Source organism: Coptis chinensis, chromosome 7 (assembly GCF_015680905.1).
Source record: "Coptis chinensis isolate HL-2020 chromosome 7, ASM1568090v1, whole genome shotgun sequence".
In the NCBI taxonomy this organism is placed as follows: Eukaryota; Viridiplantae; Streptophyta; class Magnoliopsida; order Ranunculales; family Ranunculaceae; genus Coptis; species Coptis chinensis.
The window spans coordinates 73,835,508-73,858,786 of record NC_141462.1 but is presented as its reverse complement, the minus strand read 5'-3'; the positions used below and the strand labels follow the sequence as shown (position 1 = coordinate 73,858,786).

General features: G+C 35.6%; 1 protein-coding gene across 2 annotated transcripts; it reads left to right on the top strand.

Moving 5' to 3' along the window:
- Positions 1 to 5,148: 5,148 nt before the first annotated feature.
- LOC147488814 (uncharacterized) lies at positions 5,149 to 16,403 on the top strand. 2 transcript variants are annotated; one of them, XM_086570817.1, is made up of 6 exons: positions 5,149 to 5,636; positions 6,356 to 6,507; positions 7,446 to 7,541; positions 8,496 to 8,752; positions 15,166 to 15,386; positions 15,490 to 16,403. In XM_086570817.1, the coding sequence occupies exons 1-6, from the start codon at positions 5,325 to 5,327 to the stop codon at positions 15,859 to 15,861; spliced, it is 1,410 nt and encodes a 469-aa protein (XP_086426943.1). In that variant the 5' UTR covers positions 5,149 to 5,324; the 3' UTR covers positions 15,862 to 16,403. The 2 variants fall into 2 exon arrangements, with proteins under 2 accessions (XP_086426943.1, XP_086426942.1); XM_086570816.1 differs by having other exon boundaries at positions 5,195 to 5,636; positions 6,356 to 6,516.
- Positions 16,404 to 23,279: the final 6,876 nt, after the last annotated feature.

The following is a 23,279-nucleotide window of genomic DNA, read 5'->3' as shown; positions in this document are numbered from 1 at the left end:
GTAGCTTTAGATATATAATTTCAATATCAAAACAATGTTTATTTTCCGGATAAGCTAGAAAGCATCCTTATTACAATAGCTCTGACCAAAACTGAAAGATACTTAATAAACTTAGATCGGGGTTTTGACACACTTAAGTCAGGATGAGTCGCTGCGTTCAGTACTCTCGAGTAATCATCAAAAATGTCTACCTGCAGGCATTAGGGCTCATATTTGCTAATAACATGTGGCAGAGACAGTTTTGCTTTAGATCTGCATAATGATGTGGTGAATATCTTTAATCTGCCCTTTCAACATGATCGTTGGTTAAATAGCCATTCTTGCTCTTTATACTCCCTCTAGATTGCCCAAAATCCATTTCCACAACCTTGACATTGTCTTCAATGTGTCTGTCCATCTACATGCCGAAAAATCATATTGCAGATTAAAGGGTAAAGAATTTGTATTGCTTTCATTTATAAGAGAGATTCTCCCATCATAATAGTGGATATGCTCTTAAGTAGTGCAAACTATTTTCAGTAGGATGCATGTGGTAATTTTATTTATATAGAAATAATTTCATATCTGTGTTATAATTTCATATCTGAGAAACGGCAAAAATAAGTTCATATTTGTGTTATAATTACAAAGCAAATACAAGAGCTTCACATTCGTTTCCAGCAGCACAGTCCATATCCACATCTGTATTTAATTTAAGAGATTTAGACGTGAAATCAAGTGGTATGTTGAAATAACCAACCTCAAACATGAAAAAGAAAATAAAATCCTCAAGTCTATACGTGAAAAATATAATGGGCTTAAGCCCAAGTTAAAGACACCAAACTATATTTGCGACATTAGCCGACTAGTACAATTATAGATATACATGAAGTTAGAATAATAAACAAACTAAACTTCTTATCAAATAGGTAACCCTAATCAATTTAAACCTATAAATACACCACAACAATGCCTCAAGTAAAATAATTTTAAGAAAACTTATCATCATAAACAAGGATTCAGAGCTGCTACAAAAAAAAGGTACACATTCCAATATATATTTTTTTTCAATCTTATTAGATTTTTTAATAATATTAGTTAACATGTGTTATTTTAATCCATGAATTAAGCATAAATATTCGAACAGATAGTTGTATGAATAGGTTGAACCAATTGAACCATCGATATTATATTCTATCCGTAGGTAAAAACACAATGGCAGGAATACCAGTGACAGCGCAATAAGCAGAAAATAAAACAATCATACCCAAATTTCATTAATCCCACAATATTTAACCAATAAATCATTCATACCCAATGTTTCGTTGTCATACCTTTCAGCCCAAAACAAATTAGAATTAGCTTCAAAGGCACTAACAATATGGTCACCCATTCATTTTTACTACAAATGCCACATCCATAAGGCAGAGTAGTTTTACTAATACATGAATCAAATAAAGTTTTCCAATATTGTCTATCAAATTTTTATAATTCTGCCATATCATGTCTAATAAGTTGATATATTGTTCTAAATATGGATCTACAAGAAACATAAAAGGTACAATTTTTTAAAACAAGTATCTTTTTTTTTTTTTTTTTTTTGAATGTGTATTGCTACATTTAATTATTTCGATTAAAAAAATAATCTTCTACTTACTATAATGTGAACATAACATTTTTTTTTGGCTATCTTATACAAAAACACATAAAAGGATCACTATGGAGATGAGAACAGAGCAATATTCAGGAGGGATTGAAGTGTCATTCAAACCTATGCTGGAATAAATAATTAAAAAGCTAAATCTGGATCAACCTGTTTACGAAAGTTCAATACATAACAGAATGTACAATGCAAGCGTCAGGGTGAGAAATGATGTAGTTGGTGTGGAAGGTGCGTCTGAAATCATAAGTTTTAAAGGATAACCATCAAAATTCATTGAAGAGACTGAAAACAATGCAGCAAGACGGGCAATTGAATTTACACAAAAAGTTAATGAATTTGAAGTTGTTGACTACAACTTCAAGGAGTTGAAAATCAAGCGAAAATTCTTCAAAGAACAACAATAAAGAATATAATTCCTCGAGAAATCAATGAATATCAAACAACGAACAGAGTCAAGTTTTTTTTATTTAATATGATTTTTCATATGTTATATATCACTAACTTTTTAAAGTTTAGGTTGGAAGAATTGAAGCACCGCGTCGCTGAATATCAGTCTGAGATATTAGAAGTATTATTTTAGACAATACCAAACTCATAATCAAGGAGAATAAAGAACGGTACTCGAGTCTCAACAAATTCAATAAAAAGGTAAACATATTTAACATTCATATTTTTTTGGTTAATTGTAATTTTAAAGTGTTTTACTAACAATAAATTGATCTATAAATTTCAAATTTCAAAAACTTATCCCTCTAAAATTCAAAGATATGCTGATGCACTACACCAAAATATTAAAGACAGACGACCCAGAAGATTCAGAAAATTCAGCATCGAAGAAAGCAATTGATTTTCTGCGCAATGACATAGGTTTTGAAGTAATAGACTATAACTATGAAGAAATAGAAGAAATTTGCAACAAACTTGAGATTGCAGAAAAGAACGACATGCTTAGAAATCAGTGCATACAAATTCAGGAAGAAGAAATTCAGAGTTTGAAAAAAGATATTAATTATCTAAAGGCAATTATAAATAGGGAATGGTAGAGTTATGATTCTCTCTACGTAATTATCTGTTCAATTTTGGAGATGAGATGACTTATCAGACATTTTTACATATATGGAATCATATTTTTAGTAATAAATGTAATCATTTTTTAGCCAATGTTTTGTGTACAAATGGAGTTTAAGAACTATCCCCAATCATCAAACCACAAGGAAAGAATAACAGGTATCTTTAAATAGATAAATTGCTCTAATCATATATATTACAAAAATAAAATCAAAGATTAACTAATGGGTTTTATCAATGTATGTTGCTTCCATTTTAATTTGAATGAGTGATTAAAAAAAAATCAAATCTCATAGCTATGTATAGTTGCTAATATTTTTTAAAATAATTTAATATAACGGCACCCGTTCGTAAGACGGGTTCGAAAACTAGTAATAAATAAAAATAGAGGCCAAATTAAGTTTAAAAAAAAGTGGAGTCACCAAATTGAAAAAACCTGTAACGTACACGGACAAAATTGATAGTTAAACCTTAGGGGGTGTTTGGATCCTATTTATTTATTGCCAAAAAGTGTTTATTAGTGAAAAAACATTTTTTTGAAAAAATAAATGTGTTTGGTTTCTATTTTAAAAAAAATAGTTTTTCATCCAAAAAACACTTTTTGGTCCCAAAAACTTGTTTTATGATAATTAGGTAAAACTTGTTTTTTAAGTTAAAAAATTATTTTTTTTTTGAAGGAAACACTTTTGGTGCTAAAGGCAAATGAACTCCCCGGATGTTTTAGACTTTAGTGATTTATGCCACGATATGCCAAAATATATCGAGAAACATAGTGTGATTTTAAGAAAAGTCACAACCAAACATGTTTATTGAAAAACTGTTTTTAGAATAAATACTTTTTCATAAAAGTGTTTTTTAAGAAAAAATAATTTTTTGAAAAAATGAGAACCAAACACCCACTTAGATTAGAAATTTCGAGTTTAGAAACCGGAAACTTGATCAGAATCTGTTTCTCAGATTTGGGCTTATCATTTATGAGGTTTGCATTTGGGCTATCATGAAATCGCCCAAAATATTTCCTTTTAATATAAACCGTTGATTGTCTAGTAGTGATGTAATCTAGATTCTAGACAGCGTCAGCAATAGGCAATAAGTTAAACAAGAAATTGGGCTAGAGAGTCTCATTTAAAAAAAAAAACAACTCTAAAGCCCTATCCATAATTTTTTTGGGTTTTAATACCCCTACATTGTTTTTATTCGCCATAAGTGTTTTTTATAGAAAATCTTTAGAATCTAAGCTTTTGACTCGAGACTAGGTGCCACTGTTATTTTTTAATATAAATTATTCTCTTTTTTCACCCTTCCAAAATAACTACTTGTAGATAAGATAACTAGGAATAAAGATTGAATAAGATAACTACTTTTTAGATAAGATAACTACTAGAACAAAAAGAGTAGATTTTGGGTTTGAATAGAATTTAGCAAAAAATACGTGTATTGCTCCAAAAGTTAAATTTGACACTACCCTGTTTTCATCCGAATGTGGACGTTATAAACTTATACATTTTAAAATGCAGATGCACCATGTTATAAACTTATATATTTTAAAATGCAGATGCACCACGTTATAAACTTATATATTTTAAAATGCAGATGCACCACGTTATAAACCTATATATTTTAAAATGCATACACACCACGATTTTAAAATACGATACAAAATGCATTTGATTATTTATTTTGTGGGTTTGATTAACTACTATTAAATGAAACGGGTTGGTTTAGAGTTTATTGTTTATAAATTTAGAATATAGGGATTAGGGTTTAGTGTCTTAAGGTTTAGGGTTTAGGCTTAGGGTCTAGTTTATAGGGGTTAGGGTTTAGTGTCTTAGGGTTTAGGGTTTAGGCTTAGGGTCTAGTTTATAAAGATTTTGGGTTTAATGTCTAGTGGTTTGGAGTTTAGACTTAACGACTAGTGTCAAATGCCTCCACAAAATATTGGAGACATAATATTTTTAGTTTTTTCATTTGCAAAAAGCTAGTCAAGGGGTGTACTTTCAACATTATAGCATATGGGCCACTCATATAGGCACAAGTAATCTTGGTGTATTAGAAAGAAGTATTGTCCAAGGGCTCTCATTCTGCAAGACTCTCATACTCTCGATGCACTACTAGATGCCTCTTTTCATTATATGCATTTTTAAATGTGAAGGCGGAGTAGTTATAAGTGAATTTTTTGTGTGAAATTTAATTTTTTATTTTGTATCCCACTATATTACTCGGTAGATAGTCGGTTATGTTTGTTTCCAAGTGAGGATATTTTCGTCTATTCTTGGTAAAGTTGGATAACAGGTGGTTAGTTTCATATTCTGGTCAAATTGGGGTATTAAATTCTAAACAAATTTAAGAGGAGTCTTAGGACTACTAAATATTTATAACTAAGTCCTCTAGACTAATTTTCTGATAAGTTAAACCTCTGAGTGCAACGCGTGGCAGTTGAATCTAATAATAAGGCTTGTACGGTTCAAGTTTTTTTAACGATCACATCCAAGTCTTATAATAATAAAAACCCTACTTTCTCTCTTTGGCCTTTAAAAGATTTTCGGTAAAACAATTGATATATATGAATGGAAGATTAGATGTTAGATAATTTGAGAGTTTGAATCTGGAAGCAATGGGTGATTATTCGTTTTCAAGTAAAAAGCTGGAAATTCCGAGTAGGAAAAGATCGAAAATATCAGCAATTACTGCTATTCCAAAGACTATTAATAAGCGTATGGATTCTATGTATCAGAATAGGCCTGGACTTGAATGTATAGCAGTCTTTTTGTTCAAGGCTGCTGCTCTTGAGATGGTACGGAGAATCTCAAAGGCTAAATGCCCTGTTTTTTGGACTGCTCTTCAGGGACTGCAACTCCTATGCTACCCACCGTTCAAGTGGATACAGAGATGGGCACCCTTGAGGGTTCTGGTTATGGGCATCCAGGTTGTTATCCACACACTAAACAAATTTCAGTGCACGTCTGCCTGTAGTATAACATGTGTGTCCCTGCTCCACTTTTCAAGTATCTTTTTGTGACTTGGTTCTTGGGGAAAAAAAATTTAAGTATTATCTTTGTTTTCCTTGTCTAGATCAACATTTTTTGTATGTTTAAGTTAGCCAGCTGTGCAATATTCTTAGTTCTCATTTAGTTTGTATTGAAAACCTATCGGCTACTTTTTGGACAAGTATAAAAATATTATATTTTTTCATTTACTTTCTACATTCATTTATAATTAATAAAGAAAGATGCAGATGCTGTGGTGTACAAGGGTAAAACAGATCAAAGTGCATGTGCGCACATACTGATAACCATACTGAGTCGCCTATGTAGAGTAATATGGTGTGAACGTGCTGGTACAACCTTCCTTTGTGCACACGCTACACTAACTGAAAATCAAACTGAACCCGGTGGCTCTATTGGTGGTAGGCCTCGATGAATTTAGTAATCTTTATTTGCAAACAGAATCTGTCTTATCCAAAGGAAACTGCATTTCCTTGTGGTTGCTGTTTAATTTTTCTAATACAAGGTTGAAGGGTTTTGACTGTTAGTTGCACCTTTTTCCCCATGCATATAGATTTTAATTTGCATTGTTTTGATGTTAACTTCGACGTTTCCCTTAGTTTAATGTAAATTTGTTTTTATTCTTTTCTATATTTTATAGCATTTGTCAAGACCACTATTGTTCCTCTCGGTAGCAACAGCTTTTTCTGATCAATCAGAATCTGACAGAGAGAACTCGGATGCTAGCGGTGATTCTCAGCCAAATTCGGAACCATTCTCAGAGCCAGTCTTACAGCAAACTCAAGATATAAGGTCTGAAAGGTGAAGGCTTTTAAGCTATATTTGGTTTTCAATAATACTGAATGAAGAAGTCGGAACAGGGTGCTTCTATAGTAGGTAGTAGGCAAATATATTTAAAGATAACAGTTTCCCAAAGAAGTATTGTCCTGTTGAGTTGACATGTTCTTAACAATCTTAAATATATATATGTAGACATGTAGTGGAAGTTTGTAACATGGTACGTATGTATGTATCATAACGGGTTCTTTTCTTTTTGAATACAATCAATTCATAAAGCAGGTTATGAGAATTTCCCTTTTTTTTTGCTATGCCTTACTCTTCAGACATTGTCCCGTTGTCTAAGCCACATACAACATGGTTGGTAAGTATGGGGACACCATACACCTCTAAGTTTTACTCTGTTTGATGTTTAGAAGACGAGATAACAGATGAATCCAGCGTGGGTAGGCATATATTTTTTTTGCCAATGCTGACTAATCGTGCTTCTTTTTGGCCAATGTTGACTAATCCTCCCCACCTATGGAAGTAGTCACTTGTTCATTTAAACAAATGGTTAAAACTTAACATTATTACGATTGAGATGAATTCCAGCGATAGAGGATGGGCAATCCAGTGCTTGAGAACAAACAATGGCTACGATACAGACATTGAGAGCGAAAAAAGAGTAAGGAGAGGGGGGGTTGGCTGCATCTTTATTTTTGTACATGTTATTGGTTGTTCGGTTAACTGCAATCAGTTTTTCATTTATGATATATTTATATTTTGTTTAGTTACGGTTAAGGCTCTGTGGTTCAGGACCATCATTCCTTATTCTTTCTCTTTGAATGATGTATTGATTCTTCATTTTTAACCTTATGGTGAAAAGTGTAATTTTATCCATAAATCAAATTCAAATTCTAATTTCTTAACTCGAACTATTCTGATTAATTATATTCACTTATATTTGTCAGTGTTTGTGATGAATCACCTCAAAGTTTAGCACCTGAAAATTGGCTAATACAACTGTACAAGGAGCTGGAAAAGCAGAATCTAACTTTACCTGAAAGGTGACTTACTTATACAGTTCCTGCATGCCAAGAAATGTTTTTCTTTACATACTGAATAGTCTTATATTGTATACTACTGTCTAATGCTTAAGATGCTATTAGTCATCTATGCCTTTAGGCTTTGTGGGTTCTTAAGCTATTAAGAAGAGTGGAAGAAGAGTTATGGAAAAATGAATATACATTGTATTTGTCTGCATGTTAAATGTATGTAGAAGTTGGATACTGATGCAGATATGCAAGTTATATCCAGAGTAAGCCAAGTAATTGAACAAAGTGAACTACGAGTCGACATAGATAAGGTGGAGTGAAGGTTGATAATAGTCTGTGGAAAACAACAGTAGTTTGCGAAGTTTCACAAAGTGATACATTACAAGTAAAGTTTACATATATACTTTGCAAGGTTAAAGAGATGCAAGCATGCATGTCTCAGAATATAAACATGCTATGGATGCATAGATCTGTCTTTCTTGTTAAGCACTGAGTTTAACTCTTTGGGTCTTTTTGGTGCAACCTTCCAAGCGACACCCAGACCCAGATCCTGCGTATTTTGGCACTTTTTCACCATAAAGAACCCTTTACTTATGAGGAAGGTGTTCTGTCCTTTATGGTTTATTTGGTTCAACAATTGCAGTACCAGATTATGGTGGTCAAATATCTAGAACAGGTTAAAAGAAATCTCATAAGGCATCCTCCTGTGTTACCTGAATTGGTGAGATTCAAATTTAAGTTTACTCGATCCCCATGCGTAGTAATTAAATGACCCGAAAAAAGTCTAGCTGTCCAATTATGGTAATCTTATTAAGGACACGGCTCAAAAGGATAGTCAGTGCATATGGTATGTGCCTAAAACAACAGCACACACAGATACCGACAGTGAGAGATACCTGTACAGACCAAATTTGTTATAAAGACTGCTGTGTTAATTATATGTTTGACTTATTAAAAACCTTGCAGAATTAACGAGGATGAGCTTCGTAGATTCTTTGCTGCCGCAAATGGCGTCTATGCGTGCTTCTTTTCCTCAGTCAAGAAGACCATTCGATGGAGGGAGACTTATAATATACTTTCCGTACACGAGCTTCAGTCATGGTCGCATTTGGTGTTCTGGCATGGATATGATGTGAAGCTCAGACCTTGCCTTTTTGTCCGCTTGGGACTTGCTTGTACCAGCTTGCCATTTCATGAAAGGCCTCGGTTTACTCAAGCAATTGGTACGACCCTTTTATTTTATAGGGTTGCAAAATCCTATTTTTTTCCATTGATTAAGAGAACATAATCTGAATTTTTAAAATCTGATATACTCAACTTTCCAATACACATAAATTTGGGAGCATGAAGAAGAAAATTGTCGTTGTTGGCTTTTGTATAACTAAAAGAAGTGCTTTCTGTCCTATGTTTCTTGATTCCTTTTTACATTTTAGTCCTTCGGCTGTTGGACATGTCATTTACGTACGACGGTGTGAGTAAAATTTTATGATGAATTATACGATATTGTTACGTAAGTTGTTGTTCTCACGTTATAAATGGATATAAATGGAGACTTCCCCAGGTCGGAAAACAAAAAAAGGCTAGATAAACTAGAAACATATGTATTGGTTTGGAGGAAAAGATTTTGTTGGCATCCCCCCGCCAACACAGACAAACACCCCAAAAATAAAAGTTGAGAAAGTTTGGTGTTATTGTTAGATAGAAGGATGAGATCTCCAGTGGTGCTAGTATATGACATTTGAAAGTGAGGAATCAAAGTTGTGGCACTTGGAACTTCAACAATGAAAATTGTTTATTAGGTAGGGGGCATGTAACATGAGCAAAGGTTTGAATCTTTGTTCTTTTGTATTGCAAACCCTGGAAAGAGGGAGGAAATCTTGGTTTTATGGAGAAACTATCGACCATGGCTTATCCTTCCCAAAACGACATTTGGTCATACCAGATTCCACAAAATAAGCTTTTATGATGCATGGGCATGGAATACTTAGTACTTGGTTTATTTAGTTAGTTTCTATTTTTATTTATTATGTTAGTAGTAGTTTCCTATTAGGACTCTAAATAGAATTAGGAACAAGGTTTATTATATAAAGGTATCTAGGCCTTCATTGTTAGGTTGGTTGTTTTTGGATTGTTTAATCAAGAGATTGAATTAAGGAAATTCGTTTTCTCTTTGAAACCCTAGTTTTTGGGTGTTTATCAATTTTATTCATTGGTGTTATTGATTCGAAGTTGTTTCTGCCTTCGTATACATCAAATTGATATCAGATTTTTAGGTTTTTTCCTGGTTTGCTTGTCATGGACACTCAGCAAAGAGGACGCGGACGACCACCAGCAGTAAATACACGACTAAACTGTGTAGAAGAAGAACTACAAGGTAGCAAGATGGAATTGCAAGAGATTAAGGAGATGTTGTCGAAACTCGTACCTAATTATCGACGTACCGCAACTGTTGAAGAGCAACTCGTGCCAAGGGATGAAGACGATGCCCCTAGTGATCACAGTTTGCATAGTTCCAATTCCGATGTCGATGTACGCGACCTTCCAGCACCTCGCCAACGTAGCCACGTACCTTTTAGACCACATTCACCCACAGTTTCTAGCGATATGGAATATCGTATTGCTCAATGGGTGGCTGCTGCAGACCCCCACAATCGCAGCATATCAAACCCACCATCTCCAATTCGTGGAATTCAAACTCCCTACCACACCCACGGAGTTAGAGAGAGAAATCACAGCACTTACAGCAACAAAAATCTTGATTTTGAAGGAGAAGATCTAAGAACTCGCCACCGCCAAGTTCCGAATTTGGTTCCTCCAAATCAAGTTGGCAACAACCACCACCATCAATAATCAAGGAGGTCGCCAAGAAAAATCAGCAAGCTTACCTCCACGGATCAAGCTTTTGCTCCCCCTGGCAGATCATCTTCTCTGACCCGGTTCGTCGGGGAAGAAGACCTCTTCCTTCTATGTCTGTTCGTGAGATTGAAACCCCAAATTGGGCTTCTACTGACCAAGCCCAATATGCTACTAGCACTGGACCAGGTTCTAATTTTGCACCTAATTTCCAACTCTAGGCTTATCCAGACCAGGCCCAAGGCCGAGCACAACATGTTTTCAGGCCCAATCCTAATGGTCACGCCACCCAGAATTTTAGACGCCACCATGGTGCTACCATAGCCATGGTCGACGAGCTTCACCACCAAGTTCTCCACGACGAAATCGACGACAGCCCCACCGCATTGCTCCTGATTTTGATCCACTTGATCCTTTAGACTTCTCATCTAGTCCATCACCACCTCGTTGCAATGGGAGAAATCCAAGGCATCGAAATTTTCAGCACCCCCCAGGTAATTTTGATATTAATCGTTTATTGCGTATTTTAGAGAAGAATCAGATGGGTTATATTAAATTGGATGTGCCTGAATTTGATGGAAAATTACAGCTTGATACTTTTGTTGACTGGTTAAATAAGATTGAAAAGGTTTTTTATTATAAAAATTTGGAGGATCCTAAGTATGTTAAATTAGTTGCGACTAAATTAACGGGCTATGCACTTGTTTGGTGGGATGAACTTCAATTGACTCGTGCTAAATTGGGTTACAATAAAATTACCACTTGGGATAAGATGCGCCGAGAGCTGAAAAGAGAATTTATTCCTCATGATTATGAGAGGGATTTATTTATGCGCCTCCAAAATTTAAAACAAAAGCTTATGAGTGTGATTGAGTATACCGAGGTGTTTCTTTTATTGGCCACCAGGGCTGATTTATCTGAGACTATGGCACAGAAGGTAGGAAGATATTTGAATGGTTTGAACCAATCAATACAGAAAGATTTGGCATTTAAAGATATTTTTGATATGTCTGACGCTATCAAATATGCTCTTAAAGCTGAAGAATTGCATAAATCTTCTGTTTCTATTGCTACACCACATTCAGCTTCTGTTCCTAAAAGCACTTTTGAGGCTACATGTTTTGAGTGCGGCAAAATTGGACATAAGAAAAGTGATTGTCCACAGTTAAAGAGAGTGGCGTTAGTCCACGATGATCATAGTGAGATGAGTGCTACACAATTGCCACATAGTATGACTCAGTCTGTGGTTGTTACACCTCCTGATTCTGGTGTTCCTGCTTTGATGATCCGTCGATCCTTGGTTACATCTTCTACTGATAAACCTTCATGGCGTTGTTTTGCCATTTTTGAAACTCGTTGTATTGCTGGAAGCAAACTTTGCAATGTAATTATTGATAGTGGTTCTAGTGATAATCTTGTCTCACAAGAAATGGTTGATAAACTCCAATTGAAGACTGAACCGCTTCCAGAACCATACAAAATACAAGGTTTGAGCAAGGGTAGTGCAATTGAGGTTACTCGTCGTTGCTTGGTTCCTTTCTCCATTGGCTCCCTTTACAAAGATGAAGTTTAGTGCATTGTGATTCCTATGACTACTGTTTGCCATCTATTATTGGGGCGACCATGGCAATATGACAGAGATATAACTTATTATGGCGCTGCTAGCACCTATTCTTTCATTTTTCAGGGCCAACAGGTTGTATTGTCTCCACTTCCTCCTACATCTATTGTTCAAAGTCTGCCACAACGTTCTCTTTTTTCTTCTTCTTAAACTCGAGGACGAGTTTGCTTTTAAGCCGGGGAGTCTAATGCATGGGCATGGAATACTTAGTACTTAGTTTATTTAGTTAGTTTCTATTTTTATTTATTATGTTAGTAGTAGTTTCCTATTATGACTCTAAATAGAATTAGGAACAAGGTTTATTATATAAAGGCATCTAGGCCTTCATTGTTAGGTTGGTTGTTTTTGGATTGTTTAATCAAGAGATTGAATTAAGGAAATTTGTTTTCCCTTTGAAACTCTAGTTTTTGGGTGTTTATCAATTTTATTAATTGGTGTTATTGATTCGAAGTTGCTTCCGCCTTCGTATACATCATTTTATCATAGTGGTAAATAGGGCACATTATCAGCTTTAGTACTCTTTTTGTTTATCCCAGGTTTGTACTTGTCATTATACTTATATATTCCCCAAATTAGGAACAAGGTTTATTATATAAAGGCATCTAGGCCTTCATTGTTAGGTTGGTTGTTTTTGGATTGTTTAATCAAGAGATTGAATTAAGGAAATTTGTTTTCCCCTTGAAACTCTAGTTTTTGGGTGTTTATCAATTTTATTAATTGGTGTTATTGATTGAAGTTGCTTCCTACCGTCAGTATACATCATTTTATCATAGTGGTAAATAGGGCACATTATCGACTTTAGTACTCTTTTTGTTTATCGAGGTTTGTACTTGTCATTATACTTATATATTCCCCAAATTAGGAACAAGGTTTATTATATAAAGGCATCTAGGCCTTCATTGTTAGGTTGGTTGTTTTTGGATTGTTTAATCAAGAGATTGAATTAAGGAAATTTGTTTTCCCCTTGAAACTCTAGTTTTTGGGTGTTTATCAATTTTATTAATTGGTGTTATTGATTCGAAGTTGCTTCCGCCTTCGTATACATCATTTTATCATAGTGGTAAATAGGGCACATTATCAGCTTTAGTACTCTTTTTGTTTATCCCAGGTTTGTACTTGTCATTATACTTATATATTCCAAAAAAAAAAGACTCACAGCAAAATCAAGTCAACAAAGTGTGACCGTGATCTTGCTGTTTGAGTCATGTGAAATGTCCTAAATACCTTTTCGGACCTAAACTTACCTAAATACCCAATTGACTTCTCAAGACCAAAGGGGGACCTAGTGCCACGTGTCCTCATCCTATCAACTCATTCCAACGGCTTAAACAAAGGGGGTGTTAGTGACATGTGTCTTTATTCTATCAACTCAATACAATGTTAAACAAAGAGGGAGTTAGGACACTTGTCCCCATCCTATCAACTCAATCCAACGGCTTAAACCATATCCCCTTGAAGTTACCATCACCAATACTTGTGATTTTTTTTGAGTTGGGGGGTACTACTAATATGTTTAAATATAGTGGGGGTAGAATACTAATAAAATTTCTCCGTGTTTTATTGAAAGTTAACTACCCAAATGTTCCATACTCAATTTGTTTCGTTACATTTCCACACTAATACACTAATATAATTTCTTTTGTATTAAAATGTTATAGGACTTATATCTCCTTGTTATATCACCGATGATGGTATAGAATTTTTGATGGACTTTTTCTAATTTGTCATGTGAGGAGGAAGACAATGAGTTAGCCATAGGATCAATTTGAATGGACGGTCAAGATTAAAAACTAAGTAGTTGGTTTGATTAAATCACATTCTTTGGATTAACTTTGTTGACCATCAAGATGACGGCACGTGTACACTGTACACCACACTTTCATGGGGTGGACCATTTATTTAATGACAATTTTGTAAATCTAATGCTTGTCAAATATTCATAGCCATTCGATAATGTGTTGGTCTTCATAGAGTTGAGGGGTATTTTATTAATTTTACGTGGGGAAGGGTAAAGATGACATTGCACATGCACTAACTAGACGGAAGGCATGGCTGACTTGGTAATGCTGTGAGGGGGTGTTCTAAGATTCTGTTTCATTTTCTTCCATTGGTTCAAAGACTGTACTTATCCTTTTGTGGAGTATTTTCACATCAAATGTCATATTACGTAAAATAATTATTATCTACATAAGTTTTAATCAAGTATCATGTAATAACAGGAGTATTTGCTCTCGTAATAAGGGTAGTTTGGGAAGGAAAACAAATCTAGGACGCGTAGTTTAGGTCTTGTTATGAAATTAAACTCTACATAAAAAAAAAAAAAGAAAAAATCTCCTAGTTAATCGACTTGGTATTTTAAGCTAGGAAAACCGAAAACGTTAGGTGAGACACATGAAATGTCAGAACCAAAATCAGCTGCCTCATTTCAGCCTGAGTTTTGGCTAGTGATTTGAAATTTTCATGATCATCTCGGTGCACAGTTCCTCCGTTTTAGTCTTATTTCTTTCTAAAATCTTGAGTCAATGTAGTGGGTGCTGTTAATGCTGTCATAATGCAATGTAAGACAAACAACAGGCCTAGATACTAACAAGAACATTAACTTGGGGTTTTAGAAAAGTAGTGGAAGTACAACCGGTATTTTGATGTTTTCACTGAATTTATTCCCTGTCGTAAATTTACCCATGCCTACATGAGTCTTCATGAAATGATCCCAGCAAACTAACTACCTGAGAAATAAGAAGAGAAAAACTTACCGTTTTAAATTTTAACCTAGTTTTTGTATTACATTTGAGGATGAAAAAAATCCTTGAAGTACTACCCTACGTATAGTATTGGCTGTTAGAGCGTTCTATATTTGAATATCTGAGTTTTAGTTTTTGGAGTCGGGTTCGGTCATTTGCTACTACGGAGACATGGTCTGGAGTTTTTGTTGCTATGCCTAGGCTTGTGAAGAGAAGTTCGCCTGACCCACATTGCATTCTTGATTGCCTAGTATCAAGGAAAATAGTACTGGAGCGTTCGCTTAGAAACTTGGGATATGTAACTACAGAATTTACACTAGTAAAAGTTGGAGAATTTTACAAATTGATTTTACTCTTTCCCCTTGAATTTTTCAAAAGCCTTAGGAAAGAGTTGATGGTATGAATTTTTATTCTTTCGCAGTATCGCAGATTGAACAGGGAGTCTTGCACTTGGTCAATTCAGAAGTTCCTCAAGTTACAGTTTTAATGGATTGTGAAGGTTTGACACCCTTCAATTTTCCAATGCAAATACTGAGATCTTGCTCTTCCCTTGTTCAAGATCACTATCCAAATCGTCTTGGTTGTTTGTTTATCATACGGCTTGCTCCAGTTGTTAGAGTGGTTGCTCAGACCTTTATTCAAGTAAGCTCCATTATTGCATCATCATCTTTGAGCGCTTTTTATCTTTGGTTTCGTCATTTTCTGAAACATGTACTTATAGCTACATATCTGAGATTCTTATCAGGTTCTGAAACCCGTCACTCGACAAAAGTTGCGGATTGAAGGAGTAATGTACAAGAAGGTGCTCTCTGAGTATCTTCAGACCGTACCTTCATTTCTTGGGGGTGATTGTGTTTGTCCCAAGTGTTCAACTCCTCCCTTTGGTGATTCTGAGACTCGTTGGAGCAGTGAGAGCAGCATGACTCAACCTAGTGGAAAGTTCCCAGATGGCAAGGACTTGTCCTCCTCCGCAGATTCTTATATAGCCGACCTTCAACTCAGTAATGATTATGACAGGGTCTTGAAGACAGCCATACTGGGTATCATCATGCTGCTGATTTTTGTTGGCTTTATTGCAGGAATGTATGGTTCCGAAAGTCCTCTCTTGCCCTTGTGAAGAAGTGATAGTGACCCCTTAGTTTCCTTTGAATTCATTCCCTGTTTTAGGCATTAGGATCACATCTATCTGAGGTAAATAGCTAGTCAGCTACCATCAGTTACATATCATATCTGGTTGTTAGGACATCAACTGGAAGAGCACTTGTCAAATTTTTGTACAGCCGAAAGTTTTTCCTTTTGGTACTGATGTTCAGTTTCTCAATATGTGTGACGCTTAGTAAAGCCACAAATATATGTTTATTGCTTGCAGAGGTACATGGAAACTTGTGAATTAAAGAAACGCCCTATGGAACAAGTTGTCTAGTCAGCTTATGGAATAAATCATTTTTTGATCGGATAGGCAACATTGATGGCTTACAGGAAGCCATGGTGTATAATTTACCATACAGCTAAGAATCTTATTGATTGGAGATCGCTTGTATTTTCGGTGGTGGAGATGCACCTTTGGACGGATATTGGTTAAGTATGAGAGAATAATTTTTTAGTTGTTGAGAGAGTTGTTATGTCTGTTATCATTGTATGAAAGAACAGTCTCCTATTTATCTGCGACTGTGCAAGCAATTAGGTGTTTCCACTACTAAGGAAATACGTAAGGGATTGTGATGTTATATCAAAGTTGTATCATCACTATGTAGAAAAGGACTATAAACGCCTGGCCAATTATTTTCTGTCAAGCCATTGTACGTTATATGGCTCAAATGCACATTAACTAAGCACAGCAGTTGCATAAGAAAGTTAGGGAATAATAACCGAAACTGCAATCTTATATCTTACGCCCCTAGTTTGAGAGGGAATTAGAGACGGTTTGATGGTTGTCTAAGTATGTCTAAGCGAAACAAAATTTCTAGAGACTAAAAGTAAAATATGCAAAAATTACGTAGTAGTAAGTAGTATGGACTGCTGATACGGCGTCGTAGTAGTACGCATCCATCACAGTAGGACTTCGTGTAGCATGGATTTCTGATACGGGGTTGGTGCATAACTGTGAGTTGTATGCTTACGTAATTAGGTTGCCTACGGGCAAACAACATTTGGCTCTCTTCTGTAAGTCAACGCAATAGGTCGCATCCGCTCACGGATTAGGGTGTGCTTTCCATCTTACTATGCGTGCTTTCGTGCTCTGAAATCCCAACAAGTAAAACTACTGTAAAAGAACATGTCATATTAAATTGCCGTACATAGTAGATTAGTAGTGCCTCCTTTTGTCTGGTATTAAGAACGAGCGGTTTCTCACTTGTTATATTTTCTATCCTATGTGTTCGAAAAAACGAAAAACATTCGTACTATTTTCACTGAAGCATTGGTATATTGTTGTTAATTAAGATCACACGTGGGAGAAAAAAATTGTTACTTCTGTTTATCCAGTACGGTTATAGGAAATGCATGATGAGCATTATATGCCTTCATCCAATTATGTGATACTTAGGTACTTAGGGTAGTGACGGTGGTAGGTTTATTTTATAAGTTTAAGGGTTATGGCTGACCCTAACCTGCATTAAAATGAAACCTTTCATACACATAACCTAATCTATCCTGCTCCACTATAACAGATAGCCGAAGGCTTAGTGGAGGGTATTACAGCACATATATTCACTTTCTGCAGATCTTGATTTAGCTAGGTATTATGCAGCTTGATTACATTCTCTAAATACATGTCTAACCTCAACTTCCTCATACAACTTTAGGAAATGCCTAATAGAAGCAGTAGAGTTTAAACAGTACCAACTATTAGCTTGAGTGATATTCACTGCCCTCAGCAAATCAGATTCAACAAGGATCTTTTTCACCCCTGTAGTCCAATTTCAATTCCTTTCATTTCTTGTATTATAACAGATTGAGTTCCAGCATTCCCATTAAAGGTGGGAACCACCTGACTTAGGTGATCTCTAATTAAACCTCCTAGTACCTCCAGTTGACAATGAACCATCAGCATTTAGCTCCATGTATCCTATTGGTGGCTTGCTCCACCCATGAAATTCAGACACCCTCTGCTTGTAATTGGAAGAAATCCCCAACCTTTCTAGTAGAATTCGTGTTTTTGGAGAATCTCTCACTTCTTTTAAAATTTGTTGAAAATAAAGCTTCATTTTCTTCAATATATCATTTGCTACAATTAAAGCGGCATGATTTTAAAACTTCCTTAAATTTCTTGTGGTGTATGTTTTATACCTTCTTTGTCTTGTATGCTCCATATGAAGCTTTTATTCCTTTTTTCAGCATTACATCTATCCCCGAAGACATGCCAATTACAGTCTACCCTTTGCTTAAGATCCACTTCTTCCATTTCAATCAACTTGCTTAGTTTGACCCTAGATTCGTTTTCTTGAATTGAAAGTGAAACATCTAAATGATAGGATTGTAATTGTATTTGTATATATCCTTCAACTCTCCTCTTGCTGCTTCAATTCTGTGACTCAGCTCAGACAAGTACTTTATAGCCCATAACTTTAACTTGGATTTGAGGATCTTCAGTTTTTGGCATAAGATGTACATTGGAGTGCCATACAATTGTGTATCCCATACTTGTTTTACCTCTTGTTCATAATCATCATGCAAAGCCCATAAATTGCATAATCGAAAAGGGAGATGTCTTTTCTCAGTGTCAATCAAGTGTAAAAGTATCGAGGAGTGATCTGCAGATTTAAGATCAGAGAGTCCATAATTATTAAGGCAATCTAAGAACGGTAGTCTCCCTCGGGTGTACAACTTCTCCTCCAACTATTTCATGTGAGAACAAGACATTGTTAAAATCTCCTAACAAACACCATGGCCCTTCCACAGTGACTTGCAGACAAATGAAATCCCTCTATAGGCCTAACCTATCACTTCTATTGTTACTAGTGTACACTAAAGTGACTAAGAAAGCTTGAGAATTCTGATGACAAAAAAACTCATCAGTGTAAAAATTGAGCCGATTCTTGCAACTTTGTAATTCTCATCCCAAAGTAACCATAGATATCCTACCATTAGAATCACAACTATAGTTACTCATGAATTTCCAGCTAGGTGCACATAAACTGCTAATATAAGCACTCTTTACTTCTTGCACTTTCGTTAAAAGCAGACCCAAAACACAAATCTTATTTGAAAGCCGGCCTAAACTTATTCACTTCTTTTGCTTTCTTATGGTCATTATTAAGCCCCGTATGTTCCATACACAAAACTTTGTCATTTCCATAAAGATGATGATTGGGATTTGTTGTTCTTACTCGAGCCTTTTGGCCTACCCCTAGATCTCTTCTTTGGATGAGAGATGTCATTTCCTTATGCATGTAGTAGGGATAGCCTCATCCATAGCTCTCCTTTGAGCTCAATCTAGTCTTTGCTTTGAATACCGCCTCTCTGTTTTTTGGTGCCCCAGGTGCATCTTTTTCAATATGTTCATTAAAATATTCGCTAGTCTCCTCCTCTGATATGTCATCTTCCAATTCTTCTTCGCTGTCTGCGAGAACCTGAAAGGAAAGCCTTTCAAAGTTGAAAAAAGATGAGCTTTGTTGCTTTCCTTCCCCTACAGAACCTGATGATTGAAATCCCGAGACACTGTGCTCATTCCTATAGTCCCTCAACGATAAAGACCCAACTCTCTGAGAGCTTGTAGAGTCATCACTCTGTGTGATTTGCCTTCCATTCTCAGTTCTTTTGGAAGTAGAACCACTGTCTGAGACTTGCTGCTTATTTCTGTCATATGTACGTTCTCCCGAGCTTCCAGAAGCAAAACGTTTTTGTCCTGAACTCGTTCTCCCATTCATACTGGTTGGGCTAGTTTGAGAAGGGGGTCTAGCATTTACAGGGCCGGGTTTCTTTTACGAGACACTTTTTGCCGTTATTCTGTGTCTTGTGGCCTCCTTCCTATAGGAATATATAGAAGTTTCACCAATCCTATTAGCAATAGGAGTTGCTGTCGAAGGAACATATAGGGCTAAGTGGCTAACTGAAGTCCCATGGCAGGATCAGCACCATCATCATGATCACCCTCATTTAGTTCATCAACAAACATAGGCGGAATAATATTTTCTCTTGCTGGTTCATTAGTTTCCGTTGTTCCGAATTCCTAAGCACTGCACCATTGCTTTGACCCACCTCAACTGTTTTTTATTGCATGTTATCTAGTTACCCATGCTATGGTGCAATTGTTCATACATTTATTGGCCACATGCCCAAACCTCGAACATTTAGAACAAGCCAAAGGCTTCCATGTATATTCAACTCCACGTACATGAATCTCTCTCCTTTTCATTTTTATGTCGACAGAACTTGGATAGTCAAAAGTGAAAAGTGTTAGGGATTTCAATGCAAAGTCTTGCATATGACAACCTCTGTTTCTTTGTTGTAGCCTTATCCATACACATGCATAGGTCGTGCAAGAAGACTAGCTAAATAAGATAGACAATTAAGAGTCCATAATTCCTTTGAATTGGTCCATTTGACAACTTAACCCAAATAGGAACTCTAGAAATCTTATTTTTCTGAGCTTCAATCTCCTCAATCCATGGTCTGATTATAAAGATTCTGCCTGCTATGAATACATGTCCATCATCTAAAACCTTTTGTCTATCCTCAGCCATTGAGAAGGTTATGTAAAAAAGATTTTTGTCTGAGGTAATCTCCATACTACCTTTCAACTTCCAAGTTCTTTCTAGAACATTCTTGACAAAAGGAAAAGATAGTCTTTTGTCCAAGAAGAACCCAACAATAACATCTTTCCATGCTTCTACACCTTCTTGGCTGAGTTCAAGATGGATCTCAGCGAATCCAAGAGTATGCTCAAGCGTGACCACTTTTAGAGGTATTCTTTATAGCATTTGGATTGGAGAAGAGAGCACTCCAAGATATGGAAATTCCATCTCTTGGAACATGAGGAGATGAAGTAGACCCTTCCATCAACTCTAGAATAATAAAAAACAGAGATGGACGTACATACCTTTCTTTGTTGGTCTGTAACGAGATCAAGGGAGTAATCAAGTGAGCGGAGCAAACATCTACGCTGGGGAGGGTGTGGCCCAAAATTCTATTTGGTAGGTTTCTGTCTGTCCTCATTCTCTCTTCTCATCTTCTTCACAACTTCACTCTCTCTCTCTCCCCAGCAAACCCCTTTCCCACCACTACTCCCCCGTTCATACACACCCCTCTTCACTTGCTCTCTCTCTCTGACTCTCCTTGGCCCATAACCCTCCTCAACCAAACCCAACTCTTTCTCTTTCTCTTCCACAACTCTCCCTCTCTTTCTTCTCCACCCTCCGCTCACGCCCCATTGTATCGCAGTTATTCTAGTATATAGTTAGGTGATACCCAGTCCCCTTAAATCACCTCACTTGGACCTCCCATTGCTCTTTAAACTATATTTTATAATTTGATGCATTTGTTTCAACGGTGGTTAGTTGTGCCTTCATTGTTTTTCATATTGAAATTGTCTAGCTTGCCTATATAAGTTGAGTCAGGGCCGACACTCGGGCAAAAAAAATCTCCTTTCGGCTTCAATAAGGCTATCAATCTCCTGGACACTCCACTCACCTTTAATTGGGGGTGTGATCCAGCGCGTGGTGGATATTATTTTTCTATGGAATCAGTTGAACGTCACAATAACGTTACTTGAAACTCGACGAACTTCCTTTGAATCAATTGAAATTCACAAAGAACTTATTTAAAAATTGAAAAGCATCCAAGACTTGTTGATTCCACTAATAAAATACCAAGATATGGGAGATAAACAAGAGAAAACACTTCTCTAAATAATTCTCATTAATCAATAAGCTAATTTTCGTGTTACAACTCTAAGCCACATATATAGGCTTCAAAAATCTCCAAAACATAAATATAAACATCCAGAAAACCCCTAAATTGATACTAATACTACTACCTTAATGGACTTAAAACTACGTAAAACACTTCAAAAACAACTTTGAAAACTTCTAAAAACACCTTCGAATCCTAAATAACGAAAATACATAAAATAATTAATTTCTAAAATCACATATGGGCTAAAATTTTGAAATTCCATCAATCTTATAGATTTTGACTTGCATCATTCCCCCGACAGATATACTGTGGTCTTCCTCAAATTTTTCCATTATACTTTCTAACATCCATATATAGCTTGTCGAAAGTAACTATTTTCATAACTTGCACGATAAAAATTATCGCTAAAACAAAGCAATGATTCTTTGACATAATTGTGTCTTCAAAGCCCTCTAGGAATGGATCTTGAAATCGTCAAACAATACTCTTCTATCACATAAAAACAACTGCGCAAAACTTTCACAAGTAGATTTATCCTCCATAGACAAATTCAGATCCACAAAACTTAAAGCAAGAATTTCTTCATTATCAGGATATTTGTCATAAACTGTTGTGGTAAATCCTAATTGACAAAAACCTCTTCTTCTTCTCCAATAAAATAAATTGGATCTTTGTTACCCATTTTTTTTTTCTTAGAAAAATTTATAAACAAATAACTAGCAACACAAACTCACCAGAAAATGACCGCAAGCTCTTGATTAGGGCAGGGATCGGGTCAAATATGGTTATATTCGAATCTGAATAGTTTCATACTATCCGAACATGAATCCAAACCCGATTATATCCGAAATTTAATATCCAAATCCGACCGAACCAAACTAACCCGATCGGATAACACTAAAAATTCAAAAAAAAACCCAAAAAATATATCCGAACCCGAACCCGAATCCAACAGACCCGACCCAATTCCCTGCCCTACTCTTGATACCAACCGATGCAGCGCGTGGTGGATAAACTATTGTTTTTCTATCGAATCAGTTGAACATTACAATAACGTTACCTTAAACTCGACGAATTTCCTTCGAATCAATTGAAATTCACAAAGAACTTATTTGAAAATTGAAAGGCATCTAAAACTTGTTGATTCCACTAATAAAATACCAATATAGGAGATAAACAAAAGAAAACACTTATCTAAACAATTCTCATTAATCGATAAGCTAATTTTCGTGTATTTAAAACACTTTAAAACCAACTTTGGAAACTTCTAAAAACACCATAAAATCCTAAATAACAAAAATACATAAAATAAATAATTTCTAAAATCTCATATAGGCTAAAACTTTGGAATTCCATCACTATTATTGATTTTGACTTGCATCAGGGTGTCACACTGTCACCCATAAATTTCAATGGATAGTTTTTTATTCTTGGTAGATGCTTGGCATGCAGTTATGCACAACACCCAAACGTCTTGATCATTCCATGGATAGTATATAGGTTCAATCCTAAGCTAATAGGATGTTTTAGCTTGGGTGTGCGCATATGCAATATGCACGTAATAATTTATAATCCAATAAACTGCAGTTGACTAGAAAAAAAAAAAAAAAAAAAAAAAAAAAAAAATCTAATGTATTTCTTATAATTAACTAGCCACTATGCATGTGGCACGGCACGTTT